The following is a 20,588-nucleotide window of genomic DNA, read 5'->3' on the forward strand; positions in this document are numbered from 1 at the left end:
GGCGCTTCCCGGGTCCCTGGAGGTGACAGAGCTAACGAGACTCTAGGACACGGATGGCAGTGGGAATCAGCTAGGGGAGGAAAAAAAAGAAATAGCGGAACGCTAAGTCAGGCTGGAGAGGGAGGTTCTGATTTGGGGAGGTGAATATCGGTATCTTTTAGTAGAAGTGTGACTGTGATTCCAGTTTAAGAGGAGCAACCGGGTGTCCTGGGTGAGGGAGAGATAAGTAGACGGCTGTGAAGACGTGGAGTTGTAGCCAGAAACCGGGTTCAAGTGCCTGGCCCCCACCTGCAGGGGGAAGCTTCAGGAGTAGTGAGGTAGGGCTGCAGGTGTCTTTCTCTGTCCCACCTCCTCTGTCAATTTGTCTCTTTCTGATAAAGAAAAAAAAATTTTTTTTCTTTATTCATTCCTAAAGCTCCAAGGCCCCAGGTTTAACTCCCAGCACCACCAGAGGCACAAGCTGAGTGGTGCTCTGGGTTAGGGGAAAAAAGGGGGGCCCTGGGAGCGATGAATTCATTGTGTAAGTACTAAACCCCAGTGATAGCCATGGTGGCTGTCAGACTCTAAACAGTCTCTTAGAGGAATGAGTGTGGCTGAAAATCAATTATTTATTTATTGGATACAGACAACCAGAAATTGAGGGGAAGGGGGAAGTAGAGAGACAGAGAGATACCTGCTCTACTTCAGAAAGGAAGAGAATAAAGGATGGATAGAGAGGGGAGAGAAGGGGGGCAGGGTGGTGGCACATTTAAGCACTCACATTACAGTACACAAGGACCCAGGTTCAAGTCCTTGGTCCCCACCTGCAGGGGGAAAGCTTCATGAGCAGTGAAGCAGGCCTACAGATGGCTGTCTCTCTCCCTCTATCCCCTCCCTTCTTGATGTCTGTCTCTTTTAAATATTAGAAAAAAAATTTTTTTTTGCCTACAGGGTTATTGCTGGGGCTCAGTGCCTGCACTGTGAATCCACTGCTCCTGGAGGCCTTCCCCCCCCCTTTTGTTACCTTTGTTGTAGCCTTGTTGTGTTTATTATTATTGCCGCTGATGTCGTTTATTGTTGGATAGGACAGAAAGAAATGGAGAGAGGAGGGGAAGACAGGGGGAAAAGAAAGATAGACACAAGCTAGAAAAGAAAGATAGACCTGCTTCAATGCCTGTGGAGTGACTCCCCTGCAGGTGGGGAGCCGGGGCTCAAACCGGGATCCTTACTCCAGTCCTTGTGCTTTGCGCCACGTGCGCTTAACCCGCTGGGCTACCGCCCGACCCCCCAAAAAAATGTTTTTAAAGGAGAGGTTTTATTAATCCCTGCATTATCCTTACCAAGTCCTGCTTAAGTTCTTGCCTTTAATATCCTTTCAAAAGTTACAATTTTTTAAAATTTCTTTATTGGGGAATTAATGTTTTACATTCAACAGTAAATACAATATTTTGTACATGCATAACATTCCCGAGTTTCCCATGTAACAGTACAACCCCCACCAGGTCCTCTGTCATCCTTCTTGGACCTGTATTCTCTCCACCCACCCACCCCCAAGTTATAAATTCTTGAGCAGAGGGTAGATAGCATAATGTTTATGCAGAGACTCATGCCTGAGGCTACAGAGTCCCAGGTTCAATCCCCCATACTACCATAAGCCAGAGCTGAGCAGTGTTCTGGTAAGAAAAAAAAAAATTATAAGTTCTTTGATTTCATTCTCAGTGGAATTCCTCTAAGCTCAACAACCTTGTTGGTCATGTGGATGATAAGACAAAGAAGAATAATTGAGGAGTCCAGGTGATGGCACACCCGGTTAAGCGTACATTGTACTATGAGCAAGGACTGGGATTCAAGCCCTGCTCTCCACCAGCAGCGAGGACACTTCCCAAGTGGTGAAGCAGGTCTTCAGGTGTCTATCTTCCTCTTCCTCTCTAGAATCTACCCCCTCACCTGTCAGTTTTTTTTTTTTGTCCTATAGAATAAAATAGGAAGGAAAAACAAAAATGGAGAAAATGGCTACTGGGAATGGTAGATTCATAGTGCCAGCACCAAGCTCCAGCAATAACCCAGGAGGCAAAAGAGAGAGAGACATCAGGCAATGGTGTATCAGGTTCAAACCCCACTCCACAACTGCAGCGCGGGATGCTTGACCAGCAGTGAAGGAAGTCTGTAAGTGTCCTTCTCTCCCTCTCCTCTCAATTTCTATCTGTCCTATCCATTAAAATAGGAAGAAAGAAAAATTGCCACCTGATGTGAATTTGTAGTGCTAGTACCAAGCCCCAGCAATAGCCCTGGTGGCAAAACAAAAACAAAAAAAGTTCAGATTGCAGTTAAGAGGTGGTTCACTGGGAGAACACATGACTTGCAAGTGTGATGATCCCAGGTTTGATCCCCAGCACTGGCTAAACCAGAATGATGCTCTGGTTCTCTTTCTCATAAATAATGAAGGAAGGAAGAAAGAAAATGTTCAGAGTGGGCAAATTTATGCTGATAGAAAGTAGATTCTCATAAAGACTTTTGATTCATATTCCCAGAGGAATAAAGAATATGGAACCTGGGAGTCCTGCGGTAGCGCAGCGGGTTAAGCGCAGGTGGCGCAAAGCACAAGGACCGGCGGAAGGATCCCGGTTAGGGCCAGCTCCCCAACTGCAGGGGAGTCACTTCACAAGCCGTGAAGCAGGTCTGCAGGTGTCTATCTTTCTCTCCCCCTCTGTCTTCCCCTTCTCTCTTCATTTCTCTGTCCTATCCAACAATGATGACAATAATAACAACAATAAAACAGGGCAGAGAGTAGATAGCATAATGGTTATGCAAAGTGACTCTCATGCCTGAGACTCCAAAGCCCAGGTTCAATCCCCTGCACCACCATAAGCCTGAGATGAACAGTGCCCTGGTAATAAAAAAACAAAAAACAAGGGCAACAAAAGGGAATGAATAAATAAATAATAAAAAGAATATGGAACCTTCCAGTGAAGGGGATGGGATATGGAACTCTGGTGGTGGGGATTATATGGAATTTTACCCCTCTTATCCTACAATCTTGTCAATCACTATTAAAACACTAATAAAGTAAATTGTGGGGCTGGGTAGCACACCTGGTTACCATGCTCAAGGACTTGGGTTCAAGCCCCCAGTCCTCACCTTTAGGGGGAAGCTTCTTTAGCAGTTAAGCAGTGCTACAGGTGTCTATCTTCCTTTTCACTCTCAATTTTTTTGTCTCTTCAATAAATAAATAAAAGTAGATTCCTAGCTGCTTTAGGGGTGAGGTAATGATACGGGGTAATACCCAACAGCCATATGTGTTTGTGTGTGTATGTGTGATACACATGTAGAATTCAGCACTTAGCTCTGATAGGTGAAAAGGATTCAGTCAATTCAGCAGAGGTGAAGTGCCTTTCCATCCAACACTGTGACTGGAAAAACACTGCCTCTTGTAGCCACAGTTTTGGTGGGGGGAGTTTGTGGGACACTTCAGCAATGGTTTAGGTCAGTTCCTTCACCTTTGTATAATGTTCTGTGTCCCTATTCCCTCCACCGGAAACTGTGTTAATTCTCCCAAGGTCATAAATGGGTTGAATATATATATATATATATATATATATATATATATATAACCATGATCCTGCCTTCCTAAGTCACACCTACTACTTCTGAGTGTCTTTTTTGTTACAAATCCACTCCTACTGGAGGACAGTTTCCCCATTTTGTTGCTCTAATTTTTATTGTTGCCATTGCTGGTTGTTGTTGGACAGAACAGAGAGAAATTGAGAGAGGACGGGAAGACAGGGGGAGAGAAAGACACCTGCAGACCTGTTTCACCACTTGTAAAGTGACCTCCCCCCCTGCACCTCAGGTGGAGAGCCAGGGGCTCAAACTGGGATTCCTATGCTGATCCTTGCGCTTCACGCCATGTGCATTTAACCTGCTGTACAGCCGATTGTCTTTTTTTTTTGTTTTGTTTTTCTGTCTTCTTCTGCAGGTCCTGGTGTTCAAAGCTCTCTGGTCATCATTCACATAACATTTACCCCTTCTGAGAGTGTGAACCAAAATTCTTGAAGTGCAGAAAGTGGAAGATCTGGCTTCTGTAATTGCTTTTCTGCTGGACATGGACATTGGCAGGTTGATATATACCCCCAGCCTGTTTCTATCTTTCTTTAATGGTGCAGCCATTTTTCTTTCTCTCTCTTTTCTATTTTATTCAATAGGACAGAAAAATTGAGAGGGAAGATAAAGAGAGAAAATAAGACAACTATAGACCTGCTTCCCCACTTGGGAAGTGCTCCCTACTGTAGGTGGGGAGCGGGGCCTCAAACTGGGATGCTTGTGCATAGTATTATGCGTGCTTAAACAGGCGCTGTACCGCCCAGCCCCCTTGTTTTTATTTTTCAGTAATTCTTGCAAACCAAGTCTGGTAATGAAAAAGTGCTTTAGTTTTTGTATATCTGGTAGTTTTTTAAAAATATTTTATTTATTTATGAGAAAGACAGGAGGAGAAAGAGAGAACCAGACATTACTTTGGTAATGTGCTGCAGGGGATGGAACTCAGGACGTCATGCTTGTGAGTCCAATGCTTTGTCCACTGCGCCACCTCCCGGACCACTCTGGTACTGTTTTTTTTTTTTTTTTTTAATATTTATTTTCCTTTTCTGTTGCCCTTGTTCTATTGTAGTTATTGATGTCATTGTTGTTAGGACAGAGAAATGGAGAGAGGAGGAGAAGACAGAGAGGGGGAGGGAAAGATAGACAGCTGCAGACCTGCTTCACCGCGTGTGAAGCGACTCCCCTGCAGATGGGGAGCTGGAGGCTGGAACTGGGATCCTTATGCTGGTCCTTGCGCTTGGCGCCACGTGCACTTAACCCGCTGCACTACAGCGCGACTCCCTCTGGTACTTCATACTTGAATGATAATCTTACAAGGTGAAGTATGTATGGCTACCAGTTGTCTTTTAACACCCCTCTCTTTCCTGGCCTTCATGGTTCCTGCTATGAAGTCTGATATAAGTCTGTGCTGCCTTTATAAGTTGCTTTCTTTTCCCTGGAATGCTTGGAAAAAATATTTATTAATAATTTCACAATGATGTATCTTGGTGTAGGTTTATTTGAAGATTGGGAATTTGGGAGTTTTTTCCTCTTCTTTTGTATCTACATCCCAGACTTGGAATGATGTTATTATTTCTGTGAATATGGTTTCTGCTCCATTCTTCTTTCTTCTGAGAAAAAAAAGTATATATATATATATACACACACACATGTACACACATAAATTTTTGCCACCAGGGTCATTGCTAGGGCTTGGTACTGGCACTATGAGTCACTGCCCCTTCAGCCATTTTTTTTTTTTTTTTTTCTTTTTTCCCCCTATTTTATATGATAGGACAGAGAGAAATGGAGAGGAAAGGAGAGAGAGAGAGAGAGATAATTGCAGATCTGCTTCACCACTCATAAAGTGTTCCCCCTGCAAGTGTGGAGCAGGGACTTGAACCCAGGTCCTTGGACATGGTAACATGTATGCTCAACCAGTTATAACACTCCTGACCATCCCATAATTGTTATTAAATATTTAGCTTTTTAAATATTTATTTTAATGAGAAGCACAGAGGGTAAGATGAGAGAGAAATACCAGTGCATTGCTCAATTCGGCACTGAACCTTGAACCTCAGAGCTTCAGGCAGGAGTCTTGTAGAACCATTATGCCATCTCCCCAGCTCTAAATATTTAATGAGATTTAAAAATTTTTTTATTTTATTTATTTTTAGTGAAAGAGGGATACAGAGAGAAAGATACACTTTTTAAGAGTTGCTTCATGGGAGTCAGGCGGTAGCGCAGCGGGTTAAGTGCACGTGGCTGGCGCAAAGCGCAAGGACCAGCATAAGGATCCCTGGTTGAAGCCTCTGGCTCCCCATCTGCAGGGGAGTCGCTTCACAAGCGGTGAAGCAGGTCTGCAGGTGTCTTTCTTTGCCCCTCTCTGTTTCCCCCTCCTCTCTCCATTTCTCTCTGTCCTATCCAATATCGACACCACCACCACCAACAATAATAACTACAACAATAAAACAATAAGATGGGATGATCTCACTCTCAGGCAGAAGTTGAAAAACAAGATCAGAAAACACAAGTAGAACCTGAACTGGAATTGGCATATGGCACCAAAGAATACTGGTCCAAAAAGATGAAAAGAGGACTAGTGGGGTTTGTATTGTTATATGGGAAATTGGGAAATGTTATGCACGTTCAAACTGTTGTATTTACTGTTGAATATAAAACATTAATTCCCTAATAACAAAACAAAACAAAACAAAAAAACAAACAAGGGCAACAAAAGGGAATAAATATTTAAAAAATTGAAAAAAAAAAGAAGAGTTGTTTCATTTTTTCTAAGCTTTTTTTCCCCCCTCTTCCACTTTAAAGTCAGAGTATGGTCATTTTTTTTTTTTAATTTTTAAAAATATTTATTTCCTTTTGTTGCCCTTCTTGTTTTATTGTTGTTATTGATGTCGTTGTTGGGTAGGACAGAGAGAAATGAAGAGAGGAGAGGAAGACAGGGGGAGAGAAAGATAGACACCTGGAGGCCTGCTTCACCACTTATGAAGTGACTCCCCTCAGGTGGGGAGCTGGGGGCTTGATCAGAGATCCTTACAGGGTCCTTGTGCTTTGTGCCACATGCGCTTAACCTGCTGCGCATGACTCCAGATTGTTTTGTTTTCTATTCCTGATGTTCTCTCTTCTAATTGGGTAAGCCTGTTTCCTTGACTTGCAAGTGGAATGCAAAATATCCTTCAAACACTGTAGCTATGCATTTTACATTTTCATTTTCTCATATCTATCCAATTGAGTCTTTGAGATCATGAATTTCTATCTTAATCCATTTTTCTTTTTTCTTTTTGAATTTCCTTATTTATTTATTTATTTATTTAAGAAAGGATAAATTAACAAAACCATAGGGTAGGAGGGTTACAACTCCACACAATTCCCACCACCCAATCTCCATATATCCCACCCCCTCCCCTGATAGCTTTCCCATTCTCTATCTCTCTGGGAGCATGGACCCAGGGTCACTGTGGGTTGCAGAAGATGGAAGGTCTGGCTTCTGTAATTGCTTCCCTGTTGAGCATGGGTGTTGACTGGCCGGTTAATCCATTTTTCTATGCTAATTTCAGCTGTTTGTATTTGTTCAAATTTCTTGACAATTTCCTAAATTATTTCTGATAGCTTGGCTATCTTGATTTCGCTTTATTGGTGTTTTCATAGATCATCATAACCTTGCCCCAGAGGTTATCTTAATTATTTTTTATCTTAATTATTTTTTATTTTTAAAAATGTTAAAATATTTACTTTCCCTTTTGTTGCCCTTGTTCTTTTTCATTGTTGTTATTGATGTCATCATTGTTAAGACAGAGAGAAATGGAGAGAGGAGGGAAAGACAGAGGGGGAGAGAAAGACAGACACCTGCAGACCTGCTTCAGTGTTTGTGAAGTGACTCCCCTGCAGGTGGGGAGCTGGGGGCTCAAACCGGGATCCTTATGCTGGTCCTTGTGATTTGCACTACCTGAGCTTAACCCACTGCCTGACTCCCTACATCTTAATTTTTTTAGCAAATGAGTTCATGTTGAAGTTTGAGTTTAAAGGTCATGTAGTAATTGGAGAAGTGTCTTGGCAGATAGAGTATAGGACTTGAACTCATAAGGCCCTTGCTTCAATACCTGGAACTGCATGTAGAGTTGGGTGTTCTGGTCTCTCCCTCCCTCTTTAAAATTAGAGGTATCTGCCATCAGGTTCCAGACGCTATCATGATGCCAACTTGACTTTCCTGCGCAGACGACCCCACCAAGCTATCCTGGAGCCCCACCTCCCCAGATCCCTACTCTACTAGGGAAAGAGAGAGACAGGATGGGAGTATGGATCAACCTGTCAATGCCTATCTTCAGAGGGAAGCAATTACAGAAGCCAGACTTCCCACCTTCTGCATCCCATAATAACCCTGGGTCCATACTTCCAAAGGGATAAAGAATAAGAAAGCTGTGGTCCAGGAGGTGGCACAGTGGATAAAGCATTGGACTCTCAGGCATTAGGTCCTGAGTTTAATTTTTGGCAGCACATGTACCAGAGTGATGCCTGGTTCTCTCTCTCTGATCTTTCTTATGAATAAAGTCTAAAAATAAATAAAGCCCACGTTCAGCGGGGAAGCATTTACAGAAACCAGACCTCCCACCTTCTGCAACCCACAGTGACCCTGGGTCCAGCTCCCAGAGGGATAGAGAATGGGAAAGCTATTGGGGAGGGGATGGGATATGGAGATTGGGTGGTGGGAATTGTGTGGAGTTGTACCCCCCCAATCCTATGATTTTGTTAATGTCTCCTTTCTTAAATAAATAAATTAATTTAAAAAAAAAGAAAAATAAATAAGAAAGCCATCAAGGGATTGAATATGGAGTTTTAGTAGTGGGAATTGTACCTCTCTTAGCCTATAGTCTTGTATTTCCATTTTTTAAAAAAAATTATCTTTATTTTTTTTTAATTTTGTATTTATAAAACTGAAACATTGACAAAACCATAGGATACAACTATGGGGTACAACTTCGCACAATCCCCACCACCAGAACTCCGTATCCCCTCTCCTCCCTCCCCTGATAACTTTCCTATTCTTTAACCCTCTGGGAATATGGGCCCAATTGTGGTATGCAGAAGGTTGAAGGTCTGGCTTCTGTAATTACTTTCCCGCTGAACATGGGTGTTGACAGGTCGATCCATACTTCCAGCCTGTCTCTCTCTTTCCCTAGTGGGGAAGGGCTCTGGTGAAGCAGAGCTCCAAGACATTGGTGGGGTTGTCTGTCCAGGGAAGTCTGGTCGGCATCATGCTAGCATCTGGAACCTGGTGGTTGACAGAGAGTTAATATACAAAGCCAAACAAATTATTAATTATGAACCTAAAATTTAAAAAAGAAAGCTGAGAAAGATGAATTGTAAAGGAAGATTAGACGTAGGGACTGGGCAGTAGCAAGTTAAAGCACACATGGTGCAAAGTGCAAGGACCAGTCTAAGGATCCCGGTTCGAGCCCACAGCTCCCCACGGGGGGGGGGGGGGGGTCGCTTCACAAGTGGTGAAGCAGGTCTGCAGGTGTCTATCAGTCTTCACCTCCTCTCTCAATTTCTCTCTGTCCTATCCAACAAGGGCAACAAAATAGGATAAATGGCCTCCCACTGAGCCCCAGTGATAATCCTGGAGGCAAAAAGAAGAAAAAAATTAGATGTAACTTTTTTTTCTTTAAACATGGAACCAGAGTGGCCTAGACAAAACGTTGGTCTCACCAGCATTAAGTCCTGAATTCAATTTCCAAGGGTAAGCACCAGAGTCATATGTGTGACACTACTGATTAGCATTGATCCCTTGGGCCAACTGTCTTCATTCTTCCATTTTTAGAGAAAGAGGGAGAGACAGAGAATTCTACAGCACTGTTCCAACATCTGTGGACCTCCCCAGGTACCATCCATGTTGTACCCATGTGGTGCAAAAGCTTGAACCTAGGGTCTCGTGCATGGTAAGGCACTATGCCGTACTAGACAAACTATCTCCTGGCCTCAAAATGACCTGACTAGTAACTCAAAAGTAACAATCAGTCAACAAGGAAGATAACACTATGGAACCCATAGAACTTCAGTGTGATTCTAAAATATAAAGTGGATTAGCTTAAAATATAAATTATCAGGGGCTGGACAGTGATGTGCTCAGTCGAGTGGTTACACTATCATGCCTAAGATTCAAGCTCCTGGACTCCACTTGCAGGGGGAAAGCTTCACTAGTGGTGTAATAGAACTACAGATGTTTCTCTCTCCTTCTCTACTTCCCCTTCCCTTCTCAGTATCTCTGTCCTATCAAGTAAATAAAACAAACAAACAAAAAAACCCAAAGGAAATATGTTTCAACAGTACTCTAAACAATTAAACAATACATTGTCTTAGTTTAATATAAAAGTTCTGGGGAGCTGGGTGGTGTACCTGGTTGAGTGCACATATTCTAGTGCACAATGACTGGGTTTGAACACCGGCCCCCACCTGCAGAGGGAAAGCTTCACGAGTGGTGAAGCAGGGCTGCAGGTGTCTGTCTCTCTCCCTATCTCCCTATTCCTCTCAATTTCTGGCTTTCTCTATCTGATAAAGATAATAAAAATTCTGGTGGTCAGGGAGGTGGTGCAGTGGATAAAACATTACTCTCAAGCATGAGGTCCTGAGTTCAGTCCCTGGCAGCACAAGTACTAGAGTGATGTCTGGTTCTTGCTCTCTATCCTAGATTTCTCATTAGTAATTAAAATAGAAACTAAAATAAAAATGAAAACTCTGGATAGGATTTTATTCAAGTCAAGATGTGTCCTCTGGTGAGGGGTTGTGAAAGCATGGTAAGAGCATAGGGGAACTCCCATCATAGAGATGGGAGGTCTGAAAAGATACCCCACCTGTCAGCCTCTCCCTTCCATGGATTGAGCATGGAGGGAAAAGCTTTCCTGACTCAGTTTCCCCTTGTCAGTCTCCCAAGCATCACAAGAACCTATACCCCCTAACACTTAACTCATTTCCTTGTTATAAACCAAATGGTTTAAAGTTCACTATAGTTCACCTGCTGTGATCACACATTCTGCCTTGACCAAAAGGCTCTTCCTATTTCCTTAAACCCCTCCTCCACTTTGATTTAACTACTCTATCTTCCTTCAAGGCTATACTCTGCTTCTCCCTTGTTGAGATAATTAACATGTCCTTCTAAACACCTTCAGCTATTTGACTCTTACCCAATTGCCACTAATCATTCCTTAGAACCTACACCATGGGGGTTCTGACCTTTCAAAGTCCACCCTTACCGCCAAATGTGAAAAATATCCTTTGTTCCCTTCTGCTATTTAAACCCTGCCTTCTGTGCAATAAATGGATTGTTTGTGACTAAATGGTCTCCTGGTCTTTTCCTGTTGTTAGCCATAGAGCTAACACAAGAGGCCAGTATGGCTTACTTCTGATCCACACGAGTACCAGCACAAAATGTATGGACCTTGAAGTGATTATGCTAAGTGAAGTAAAAAGTAAAAGACAATTACAGGATAATTGCACTCATCTACAGAATCTAGAGACTTGAAACATATAAAGTTGTATGAAAAAAAAATTGGGAGTCAGGGTTAAGCGCACGAGGAGCAAAGCGCAAGGACCGGTTTAAGGATCCTGGTTCTAGCCCCAGCTCCCCACCTGCAGGGGAGTCGCTTCACAAGCGATGAAGCAGGTCTGCAGGTGTGACTTTATCTCCCCTTCTCTGTCTTCCCCATCTCTCTCCATTTCTCTGTTTTATCCAACAACGACATCAATAAAAAAAACTACAACAATAAAACAAGGTCAACAAAAAAGGAATAAATATTTAAAAAAATCAGGGGGCCAAGCAACCCAGGTTAAGTGCACATAGTAGGAAGTGCAAGGACCCACACAAGGATTCTATTTCAAGCCCCTGGCTCCCCAACATAGTGGTTGCTTCACAAGCGGTGAAGCAGGTCTGCCTTTCTCTTTCTCTCTCTTTCCCTCCCTTCTCAAAAAAAAAAAAAAATATATATATATGGAAAAAATGTCCTACAGGAGCAGTGGATTTGTATTGCAGGCACCGAGCTCCAGCTATAACCCTGGAGGCAAAAAAAAAAATTCTGTATATAAAATTAAGACATTGGGGGCTGGGTGGTGGTGCACCTGACTGAGTGCACATATAATGAAGTGGAAGGCTCCAGCTTCAAGCCCATGGTCCCCACTACTGGGGGAAGTTTCCTGAGTGGTGAAGCAGTGCTAAAGGTGCCTCTCTTTCTCTATCTTCCTCTTATTTCTCAATTTCTTTATCAAATAAATAAATTATATTTTAAATGAAAGGATAAAAATGTTTAAAAAGCATCTTTAGAAAAATGGTAACTGCTAATGCAGAAAAGTATACCTTTATTGTTTTATTATCTTTATTTAAAAATATTTATTCTTTTGTTGCTCGTTTTATTGTTGTAGTTGTTATTGATGTCATTGTTGTTGGATAGGACAGAGAGAAATGGAGAGAGAAGGGGAAGACAGAGAAGGGAAAAGAAAGACACCTGCAGACCTGCTTCACCATTTGTGATGCGACTCCCCTGCAGGTGGGGAGCTGGAGGCTCAAACCAGTATCCTTACTCTAGTCCTTGTGATTGTGCCAACTGCACTTAACCCACTGCACTACCGCCTGACTCCCACCTTTATTTATTGGATACATACAGCCAGAAATTGAGGGGGTGGGGGAAAGAGAGACAGAGAGACACTTGTAGTACTGCTTCACCACTTGTGAAGCTTTCCCCCTGCAAGTGGGGACCGGGGGCTTGAACCTGGGTCCTTGGGCATTGTAACACATGCGCTCAACCAGGTGCGCCACCACCTGGCCCCTATTATTTTCTTAACATTGAGCTAGAGATTGAATTTAGGGTCTTAATGCATGTTTTAATACTGAGTCAGCTCCACAGTACAGTCAGCTCCATAGTACCTTCTTTTATTTTGGAGAGAGCGCACATATGAGTGTGAGTGCAGATCACTGCTCCAACACCAACACGTTTCTCCTAATTGTTCTCATTTGGTGTAGAGATAACCCTTAAGCCTCACATATGCTGAGTCAGTGCTCTACAGCTGAGTCACTTCACCAGCTCTGCTATACATAACACACACACAAGCACACACATTTTTCTTGATCTTAATGTATCACAAGAAAAAAAATATATTTATACATATGTTGGGTCAAAATTATACTTATTGAGAAAACACTGATACTATATAATAAAAGAATGCCAGGCCCCCTCCAGAAAAGATGACAACCATTGCAGTAGTTGAGTACTATTATTCTCTTGAGTTGTCAGAAATATGATGCATTTTTGCATAGAAAAACAACAAAATATGTCATAACTTTCCCAATAACTCAGTAGTATGTCTGCAATGGAAAAAAGGAGAATGAGTAGTTTGTAAACAGACTTGTCTGTATTCCAGATATATCTGCTAGGCAGATGCAAAGCAACCTAGAAATCATAATTCTATATATGGGGAAATAGTTAAAGTTTTTTAGTGGTGATTCCTCCTCTTGGACTTAAAAGTTACGATTTATAGCATATAACAAAGGATAGAGTACTGCTTCAGTTAGGAGAATTTTCTTTTTTTTCTTTTTATTTTTTTAATATTTATTTTATTTATTTATTCCCTTTTGTTGCCCTTGTTGTTTTATTGTTGTTGTCGTTGTTGGATAGGACAGAGAGAAATGGAGAGAGGAGGGGAAGACAGAGAGGAGGAGAGAAAGATAGACACCTGCAGACCTGCTTCACCGCTTGTGAAGCGACTCCCCTGCAGGTGGGGAATCAGGGTTCAAACCAGGATCCTTATGCCGGTCCTTGTGCTTTGCGCCACCTGCGCTTAACCCGCTGTGCTACAGCCTGACTCCCAGGAGAATTTTCTTCTAAGTGTTCTACTTAAACCTTTACTAGAAAAGTGAACAAGCAGACAGCAGGTTATTGAAGGTCTTTGATCATTTCTTACTGTAAAAACTTACAAATCATATTGTAAACTGTAATATCATCAAAAGGAATTTTACTAGGCTTCTATCTATGATGTAAAAACAAAGATTAAACAACAAAGGAAACTCTGACATAGTATCATTAAGTACATTGTAATTGCTTGTTATAGCTGTGGCCCATGGGTCTAGGGGGAGAAATGGCAGTCCTGAAGCAGATCTTGGTAAATGTGCTTGACCACATTCTTGAGGTAGTTGTCCTTCTGTGGCACTTTAGACAGAACAGCAGTGATTTCATCTTTGCTATAAATAACAAAATAATAGTTTATGCTAGATAATCTATAAATAGCCTGAACATTTACCAAATATTGAGTATGAATACTTAAACAGACTAAACTGAGAAAAGCACTATAACTGCACAGTTTAGGTGACATTTAAAAAAATATATATTTATTTATTCCCCTTGCTGTTTATTGTTGTAGTTATTATTGTTGTTGATGTCGTCGATGTTGGATAGGACAGAGAGAAATGGAGGGAGGAGGGGAAGACAGAGAGGGGGAGAGAAAGATAGACACCTGTAGACCTGCTTCACCACCTGTGAAGGGACTCCCCTGCAGGTGGGGAACCAGGGACTTGAACCGGGATCCTTATGCCAGACCTTGTGCTTTGCACCATGTGCGCTTAACCTGCTGTGCCCAACTCCCAACAGTTTTGTTTTTTAAAGACCATGAAAGTTTATATGTGATATGGGTGAAGCTTATGTGAAATTTTTACCTTCTTGGTTAATAGTTTAGGTAGGATTGTTTAAAAAATAAAGCAAGGGGGCCAGGTGGTAGCACACTTTGTTGAGTGGACATGTTACAATGCAAAAGGACCAGTGTTCAAGGGTCTGATCCCTACCTGCAGGAGAGAATCTTCTGGAGTTGTAAAGCACTACTGCAGGTGTCTCTGTCTTTCTCCCTCTCTATCTCTGCCTTTCCTTGATTGCTCTGTCTCTATCCAATAAATAAATAAAATAAATAAGCAAGTATAAAAGAATAGACCAACCAGTCTCTTAGCAATGACTAGATAGCAATATAGGTCACTGACTTTAAAAGAACAACTTCTTCAAAATGACATTTTACTTTCATTGTGGTCTATTTGCTGAGCACTTTCAGGGAGGTTTTTTTTTTTTTTTTTTTATGTACTTTATTTATTAATGGGAAAGGAGGAGAGAAAGAACCAGACATTACTCTGGTACATGTGCTGCCAGGGATTGAACTCAGGACCTCATGCTTGAGAGTCCAGTGCTTTATCCACTGCACCACCTCCTGGACCATGAGTTTTTGTATGTTTCTATGTATCCATCCATTCATCTATCTCTCTCTATATATTTAATATTTTATTTATTTATTAATGAGAAAGATATGAGAGAAGGGGAGAGAGAGAGAGAGAGAGGAAGGACCAGACATCACTCTGGTACATGTGCTGCTGGGGATTGAACTCAGGACTTCATGCTTGAGAGTCTAGTGCCTTAGCCACTGCGCCACCTCTTGGACCACCTATCTATCTATCTTATTTGAGAGAAAAACCAGAACATCACTCTGGCACATGTGACACTGGGGATCAAATTCAAGACCTTATGGTTGAGAATTCTATACTTTATTCACTGAGCCATTTCCTAGGTCTCAGAAACTTTTCATAACCCAGGTGTACAACAACAGATGAGTGGCTGAGCAAGTTGTGGTATATATATATACAATGGAATACTACTCAGTTGTAAAAAATGGTGACTTCACCGTTTTCAGCCGATCTTGGATGGACCTTGAAAAATTCATTTTAAGTGAAATAAGTCAGAAATAGAAGGATGAATATGGGATGATCTCACTCTCAGGCAGAAGTTGAAAAACAAGATCAGAAAAAAAAACAACAAAAAAACACAAGTAGAACCTGAAATGGAATTGGCGTATTGCACCAAAGTCTCTGGGGTGGATGCGGAGAATACAGGTCCAAGAAGGATGACGGAGGACCTAGTGGGGGTTGTATTGTTATATGGGAAACTGGGGAATGTTATACATATACAAACTATTGTATTTACTGTTGAATGTAAAACATTAATTCCCCAATAAAGAAATTAAAAAAAAAAACTTTTCAAATGATCTAACACAAGGAAGTCATATCCTGTTGGTTTTGTACTCACCCAATGTCTCCAAGGTGAATGTGAATGGATAAAGGTAACTGTACAGATGGATAATTAGCTGTGAGAGACAAAGTTATCTCAAACTTTGTAAATGCTGCAGAGCTAGAGAATAAAAGCTTTAATCTGTAAAAGACAAGAGCCTCAGTTAAAAAATATGAAGTAAAAAAATAGAACAAACAACAGTTTCCATGTGAAACTTGTGTGCAAATTTTTTTCCTTTTGCTAAGTTGGGGTCTCCCATATGTGCATATCCACATCTTTAGGCTACTTTTTTTTTTTGCCTCACCTCCAGGGTGATCACTGGGGCTCAGTGCCTACACTATGAATCCACTGCTCCTGGAGGCTATTTTTTGTTGCCCCCCCCCTTTTTTAAATCACTATTGTTATTAGAAATCGAGAAAGGAGGGGAAGACTGAGAGAAGGAGAGAAAGATAGATACCTGCAGATCTGCTTCACTTGTGAAGCAACCCCCCTGCAGGTGAGGAACCTGGGGCTTAAACTGGGATCCCTACATTGTTCTTTGTGCCCTGCACCATGTGCACTTAACTTGCTGTGCTACCGCCCGAGTTCTGGGCTACTTTTTCATTCAGATAGAGATAGAGACAGAAAGGGATAGAAACACTGCACCTCCAGTGTCATAACACCTTGCATGTGGTCTTGGGACTTAAATGTAGGCTATGTAATAATGACAAGGCACACATTGTACCTGGTTAACTTTCTCTCTGAGCCAAAAATTATTTCCCCTGTCAATGAACAAAGGGTAAAGACATTTGGAACAGGCCAGGAAAATGCTGTAGTGAGTCACACCAGACTTTCACACCTAAGGCTCAGAAGTCTCAGTTTCTCATTAAAATAAGTATTTTTAAACAGGGCTGGTGAATCCAGCAAAATGGTTATGCAAAGAATCTTTATTGCCAGAGGCACCAAAGGTTCCAGGTTCAGTTCCCATCACTACCATAAGCCAGAGCTGAGTAGTGCTCTAGTAAAATTAAATAATTAAATGAATTTTTTGTTTGTTTTTAAAAATCTCTATTTATTTATTACTGGGTAGAGACAGCCAGAAATAGAGAGAGTATGGGGAGATAGAGATGGAGAGAGAGAGAGACACCTGCAGCCCTGTTTCACCACTCGTGAAGTTTCTGCCCTGCAGGTGGGGGATAGGGGCTTGAAGGAAGGTGCTATGCACTGCAGTGTGTGTGCTCAACTAGGTGCACCACCACCCAGCCCTTATAAATGAATGTTTTTAATCACATTCAAAACAAATCATTATGGTCCTTTTTTATTCCACTGTCATTAATAAAATTAAATATTTTATTTATGTATTTATTTTTAATCTATCCTTCCTGGAAGCCCCTTTTTCCTTTAATTAAATTTTTATTTTTTATTAGGCAGGACAGAGAAAATTTGAAAGGGGAAGGAAGAGAGAGAGAGAGAGAGAGAGAAAGAGACACTGCTTATGAAGCTTCCTCCCTGGAGGAGGGGACCAGGTCCTTACACATGGTAATGTATGATAGAGATAGACAAAGGGGAAGGGAAAGAGAGGATGAGAACACACACACACACACACAGAAGAGGCAGACACCTGTTGCACTGCTCCACTGTTGTAAAGCTCCCCCCACTGCAGGTTGGGATGGGAGCTTGAACTCAGGTCCTTGAGCATGGCAGGGTGTGCATTCTCCTGAGTGAGTCACCATATGGACACTCAAAATCAAAAAAAAATTTTTTTTCTTCTTGTCTCTCTCCTAGAACATTGGTTAGTTCTGGTTTACGTTGTTGCAGGTGATTAAACCTGGGAACTTTGGTGCTTCAGGCATGAATGTCTATTTGCAGAACCACTATGCTATCTCCCCAGCTTCTTAATAAGTTTTCAATGAATTATTGTTATAGGTTGAACAGGGTTTACTCAAAACTCATATACTAAAGCTTTGAACTCCAGAACCTAAAATAAGGCCTTTTGTGAAAATAGGGTCATTGAAAATTTAGTTAAGATGAAGTTCTATAGGCTCAGTTCCAAAATTACCAGAGTCCTTAGAGGGGAAATTTGGACACAGATTTGCACACGAGAAGAATGCAGATGACGAAGTTATATACATACAAAGAATACCAGACTAATAGCAAAGAACAAGAAGATAGGAGTCATGGAACAGATTTCTTTCACAGTTCTCAGAAGGGACTGACCCTGCTGACACACTAATGTCAGACTTCTAGACTTCAGAATTGTGAGACAATATATTTATGCTATTTAAACTACCCAGTTATTGGTATTTGTTATAGCAGTTCTAGAGAACTAAATACACTTACTCAGTATTATTCACATCTATGTTCATTAAGTTATAGTTTGGTCCCCATCTCTTTAAAAACTCAATCTCCTCTCCAAGAAGTCTGCAACGACTCGTTACCAGTGAGATTTCTTGAAGCATCTTATGAAAAGTAGGAAAAAGAGATATCATGAAAAGATTTCATTATTTATGGCTCTTATAAAGAAGTTCCCAGCGGGGGAGACAGCATAATGGTTATGCAAACAGACTCTCATGCCTGAGGCTCCTAAGTCCCAGGTTCAATCCCCGGCACCACCATAAGTCTGAGCTGAGCAGTGCTCTGGTGTTTCTCTCTCTCTCTCTCTGCATCTCTCTCAAAAATAAAATTAATAAAAAAATTAAAAAAGAAAAAAGTTCCCAAAGTTAGATTTAGTATGTTTACCACTTCAAGATTCACTACTACATACATAAAATTTCAGCTTTACTTTTAGAGACAGATGACATTTTTCTTTTCTTCTTTTTATAAAGAATTTATGTATTCATGAGAAGGATAGGAGAGAGAAAGAACCAGACATCACTCTGGCACATGTGCTTCTGGGGATTGAACTTAAGGACTTCATGCTTGAGAGTCCAATGCTTTATTCACTGCGCCACCTCCTGGACCACGACATTTTTCTTTAAATACTGAAATCAGAATTTACCTTGGGTACCTGATGCTGTGTAGTATATTTCTTCTTCCAGGACCCTTGTTCCATAATGTACTGGAAGACAAGCTTATGAACTAACAAGGTGGAAAGAGGAGCTTTATCCTCTGAGGGGGGGAAATCAAAAGTTGAACATTACTTATTTAAATACTTGATATACATACAAGCTAGAATTATTATCAAATCTAAAAATACTTCCAAACTACCACGTGTCCATGGATCCTTTTCATTTTATTTCAAGCAAATAAATCAATACATGCAATGAACTTAAGTCAGTCTTGCATGAGATTAAATCTTGACTTTTCTTACTATCTTAGTAATCCTCAGTACACTTATTCTTTTTGTATGTTTGGTGCCAGGGCCATACATACACACAATTTCACTGTTCCTGAACTAATTTTTATATACTTCTATATGAGAGAAAGAGAGAGAGACAGACAGACAGACAGACACAGACACCCCTCACCACCAGAGAACCCCCTGGTGCAGAGCCCTTCCATGAGGAGCCAGAGTTCTACCAGTTTGGGTGAATATCAATAAAGCTCCTATGCAATGAGCTATCTTTTGGGCCTATAGATACTTTGAGTTGTAGTTTCCTACTTTATAAAACAGGGAATAATACCTATCTCACAAGGAACCACTTATACTTGAAATTACCAATAAATTTTTAGTGATTTAAAATCTTTGAACTTACCATCTAACAGAGACTGAAAATTCAAATTATCGATCTTCCTATAAAAAGTCTTATCCAAGAAAGGAACACCAACTAGGAAGAAACAGAAAAGGGGAATCTTTCTTTTTATTATCCAATTTTAAGTCACATGCAACTCAGTTAATCTAAATCCTGTTATTCTCTGTATAAGGTAAATGGTCTGATGATATTGAAAATAAAGAAACGGGAGTTGGGTGGTACTGCAAAGGGTTAAGTGAAGGTGGCGCTAAGCACAAGGACCAGCGTAAGGACCCCGGTTCGAGCCCTCGGCTCCCCACCTGCAGGGGAGTCGTTTCATGAGCGGTGAAACAGGTCTACAGGTGTCTTTCTCTCTCTCTATCTTCCCCTCCTCTCTCCATCTCTCTCTGTCCTATCTAACAACAACAATAATAACTACAACAATAATAAACAGGGGCAACAAAAAGGAAAATATAAACAAATTAAAAAAAAAAAGAAGCTATCTCCTTCCCCTCATCTTGGGTGGAGATTGAGGAAATCATGTTAAATGAGATAAGAAAAAAAAAGGATGAGTACTACTAGATGCTCTCACTCATAGGTGGAACTTAAGTAATAAGTACAGAACTCTTGGCCCTAACGCCATCTTCCTGGAAGCTTTGGCATGATGAAAGCCAGGTTGAGGAAGAAGGGAACGTGTAGGCTGAAGCACAAAAGTTGAAGCAGAGGTCCAAGTAGACTTGTGCACCCATGAAAGCCACAGGAGCAAAATAAATGCTGGAGGCCAGAGTCACTGGTACTAACTGGACTTCACTGCTACAACCCAGAACTTTGTTTTAGTGGATTGTTTTTCATTAACATTTTTGAGGGACCTTCCTTGCTCATACCAAAACATAGCCCCTTTTGCGCCTTTGCTTTGGACTTGACATTCTGGATTAATTCTATTCTCATATGCTATCTTAGCTGAAGGTGGGGGGGAGAAGGGAGGAAGAAGAGAGAGACAGACAGACAGACAGACAGACAGACAAGGACAGAAAGAGAAAACACTTGCAATTGGCTGTGGTGTATTGCACCAAAGCAAAGAACTTTGGGAAAGAGGCAGCTGGGGCCCGGGGGGGAATTTCAGTTGGGAAAAGGAGTGTTTTGCAGATACCTATCAGGAGGAGGTGAGAAATCTATGTTAATAAATACCTATATGTTACCAACTGTACTGTAAACCATTAACTACCCAATATAATGAGAGAAAAAAAAGATGCTATACATTTCTATTTTTTTAATAATTATTTAT

The 20,588-nt window shown here is 41.2% G+C and overlaps 1 protein-coding gene across 8 annotated transcripts in view; it reads right to left on the reverse strand.

Annotated features, from left to right (window-relative positions):
• Window positions 1-12,469: 12,469 nt before the first annotated feature.
• KNL1 (kinetochore scaffold 1) overlaps window positions 12,470-20,588 on the reverse strand; it is an 84,950-nt gene continuing 76,831 nt past the window's right edge. For 7 of the 8 annotated variants that reach the window (XM_060175091.1, XM_060175095.1, XM_060175092.1 and 4 more), the window contains 5 exons: window positions 19,328-19,399; window positions 18,631-18,740; window positions 17,973-18,091; window positions 15,672-15,794; window positions 12,470-13,795 (listed from right to left, as the gene is read on the reverse strand). In XM_060175091.1, the coding sequence (XP_060031074.1) occupies window positions 13,681-13,795; window positions 15,672-15,794; window positions 17,973-18,091; window positions 18,631-18,740; window positions 19,328-19,399 (539 nt within the window). In that variant the 3' untranslated portion in view covers window positions 12,470-13,680. The remainder of the gene's footprint in view (window positions 13,796-15,671; window positions 15,795-17,972; window positions 18,092-18,630; window positions 18,741-19,327; window positions 19,400-20,588) is intronic. The other variant, XR_009545348.1, reaches the window with a different exon arrangement.

The sequence above is a fragment of the Erinaceus europaeus genome, chromosome 16 (genome assembly GCF_950295315.1).
Source record: "Erinaceus europaeus chromosome 16, mEriEur2.1, whole genome shotgun sequence".
Lineage (NCBI taxonomy): Eukaryota > Metazoa > Chordata > Mammalia > Eulipotyphla > Erinaceidae > Erinaceus > Erinaceus europaeus.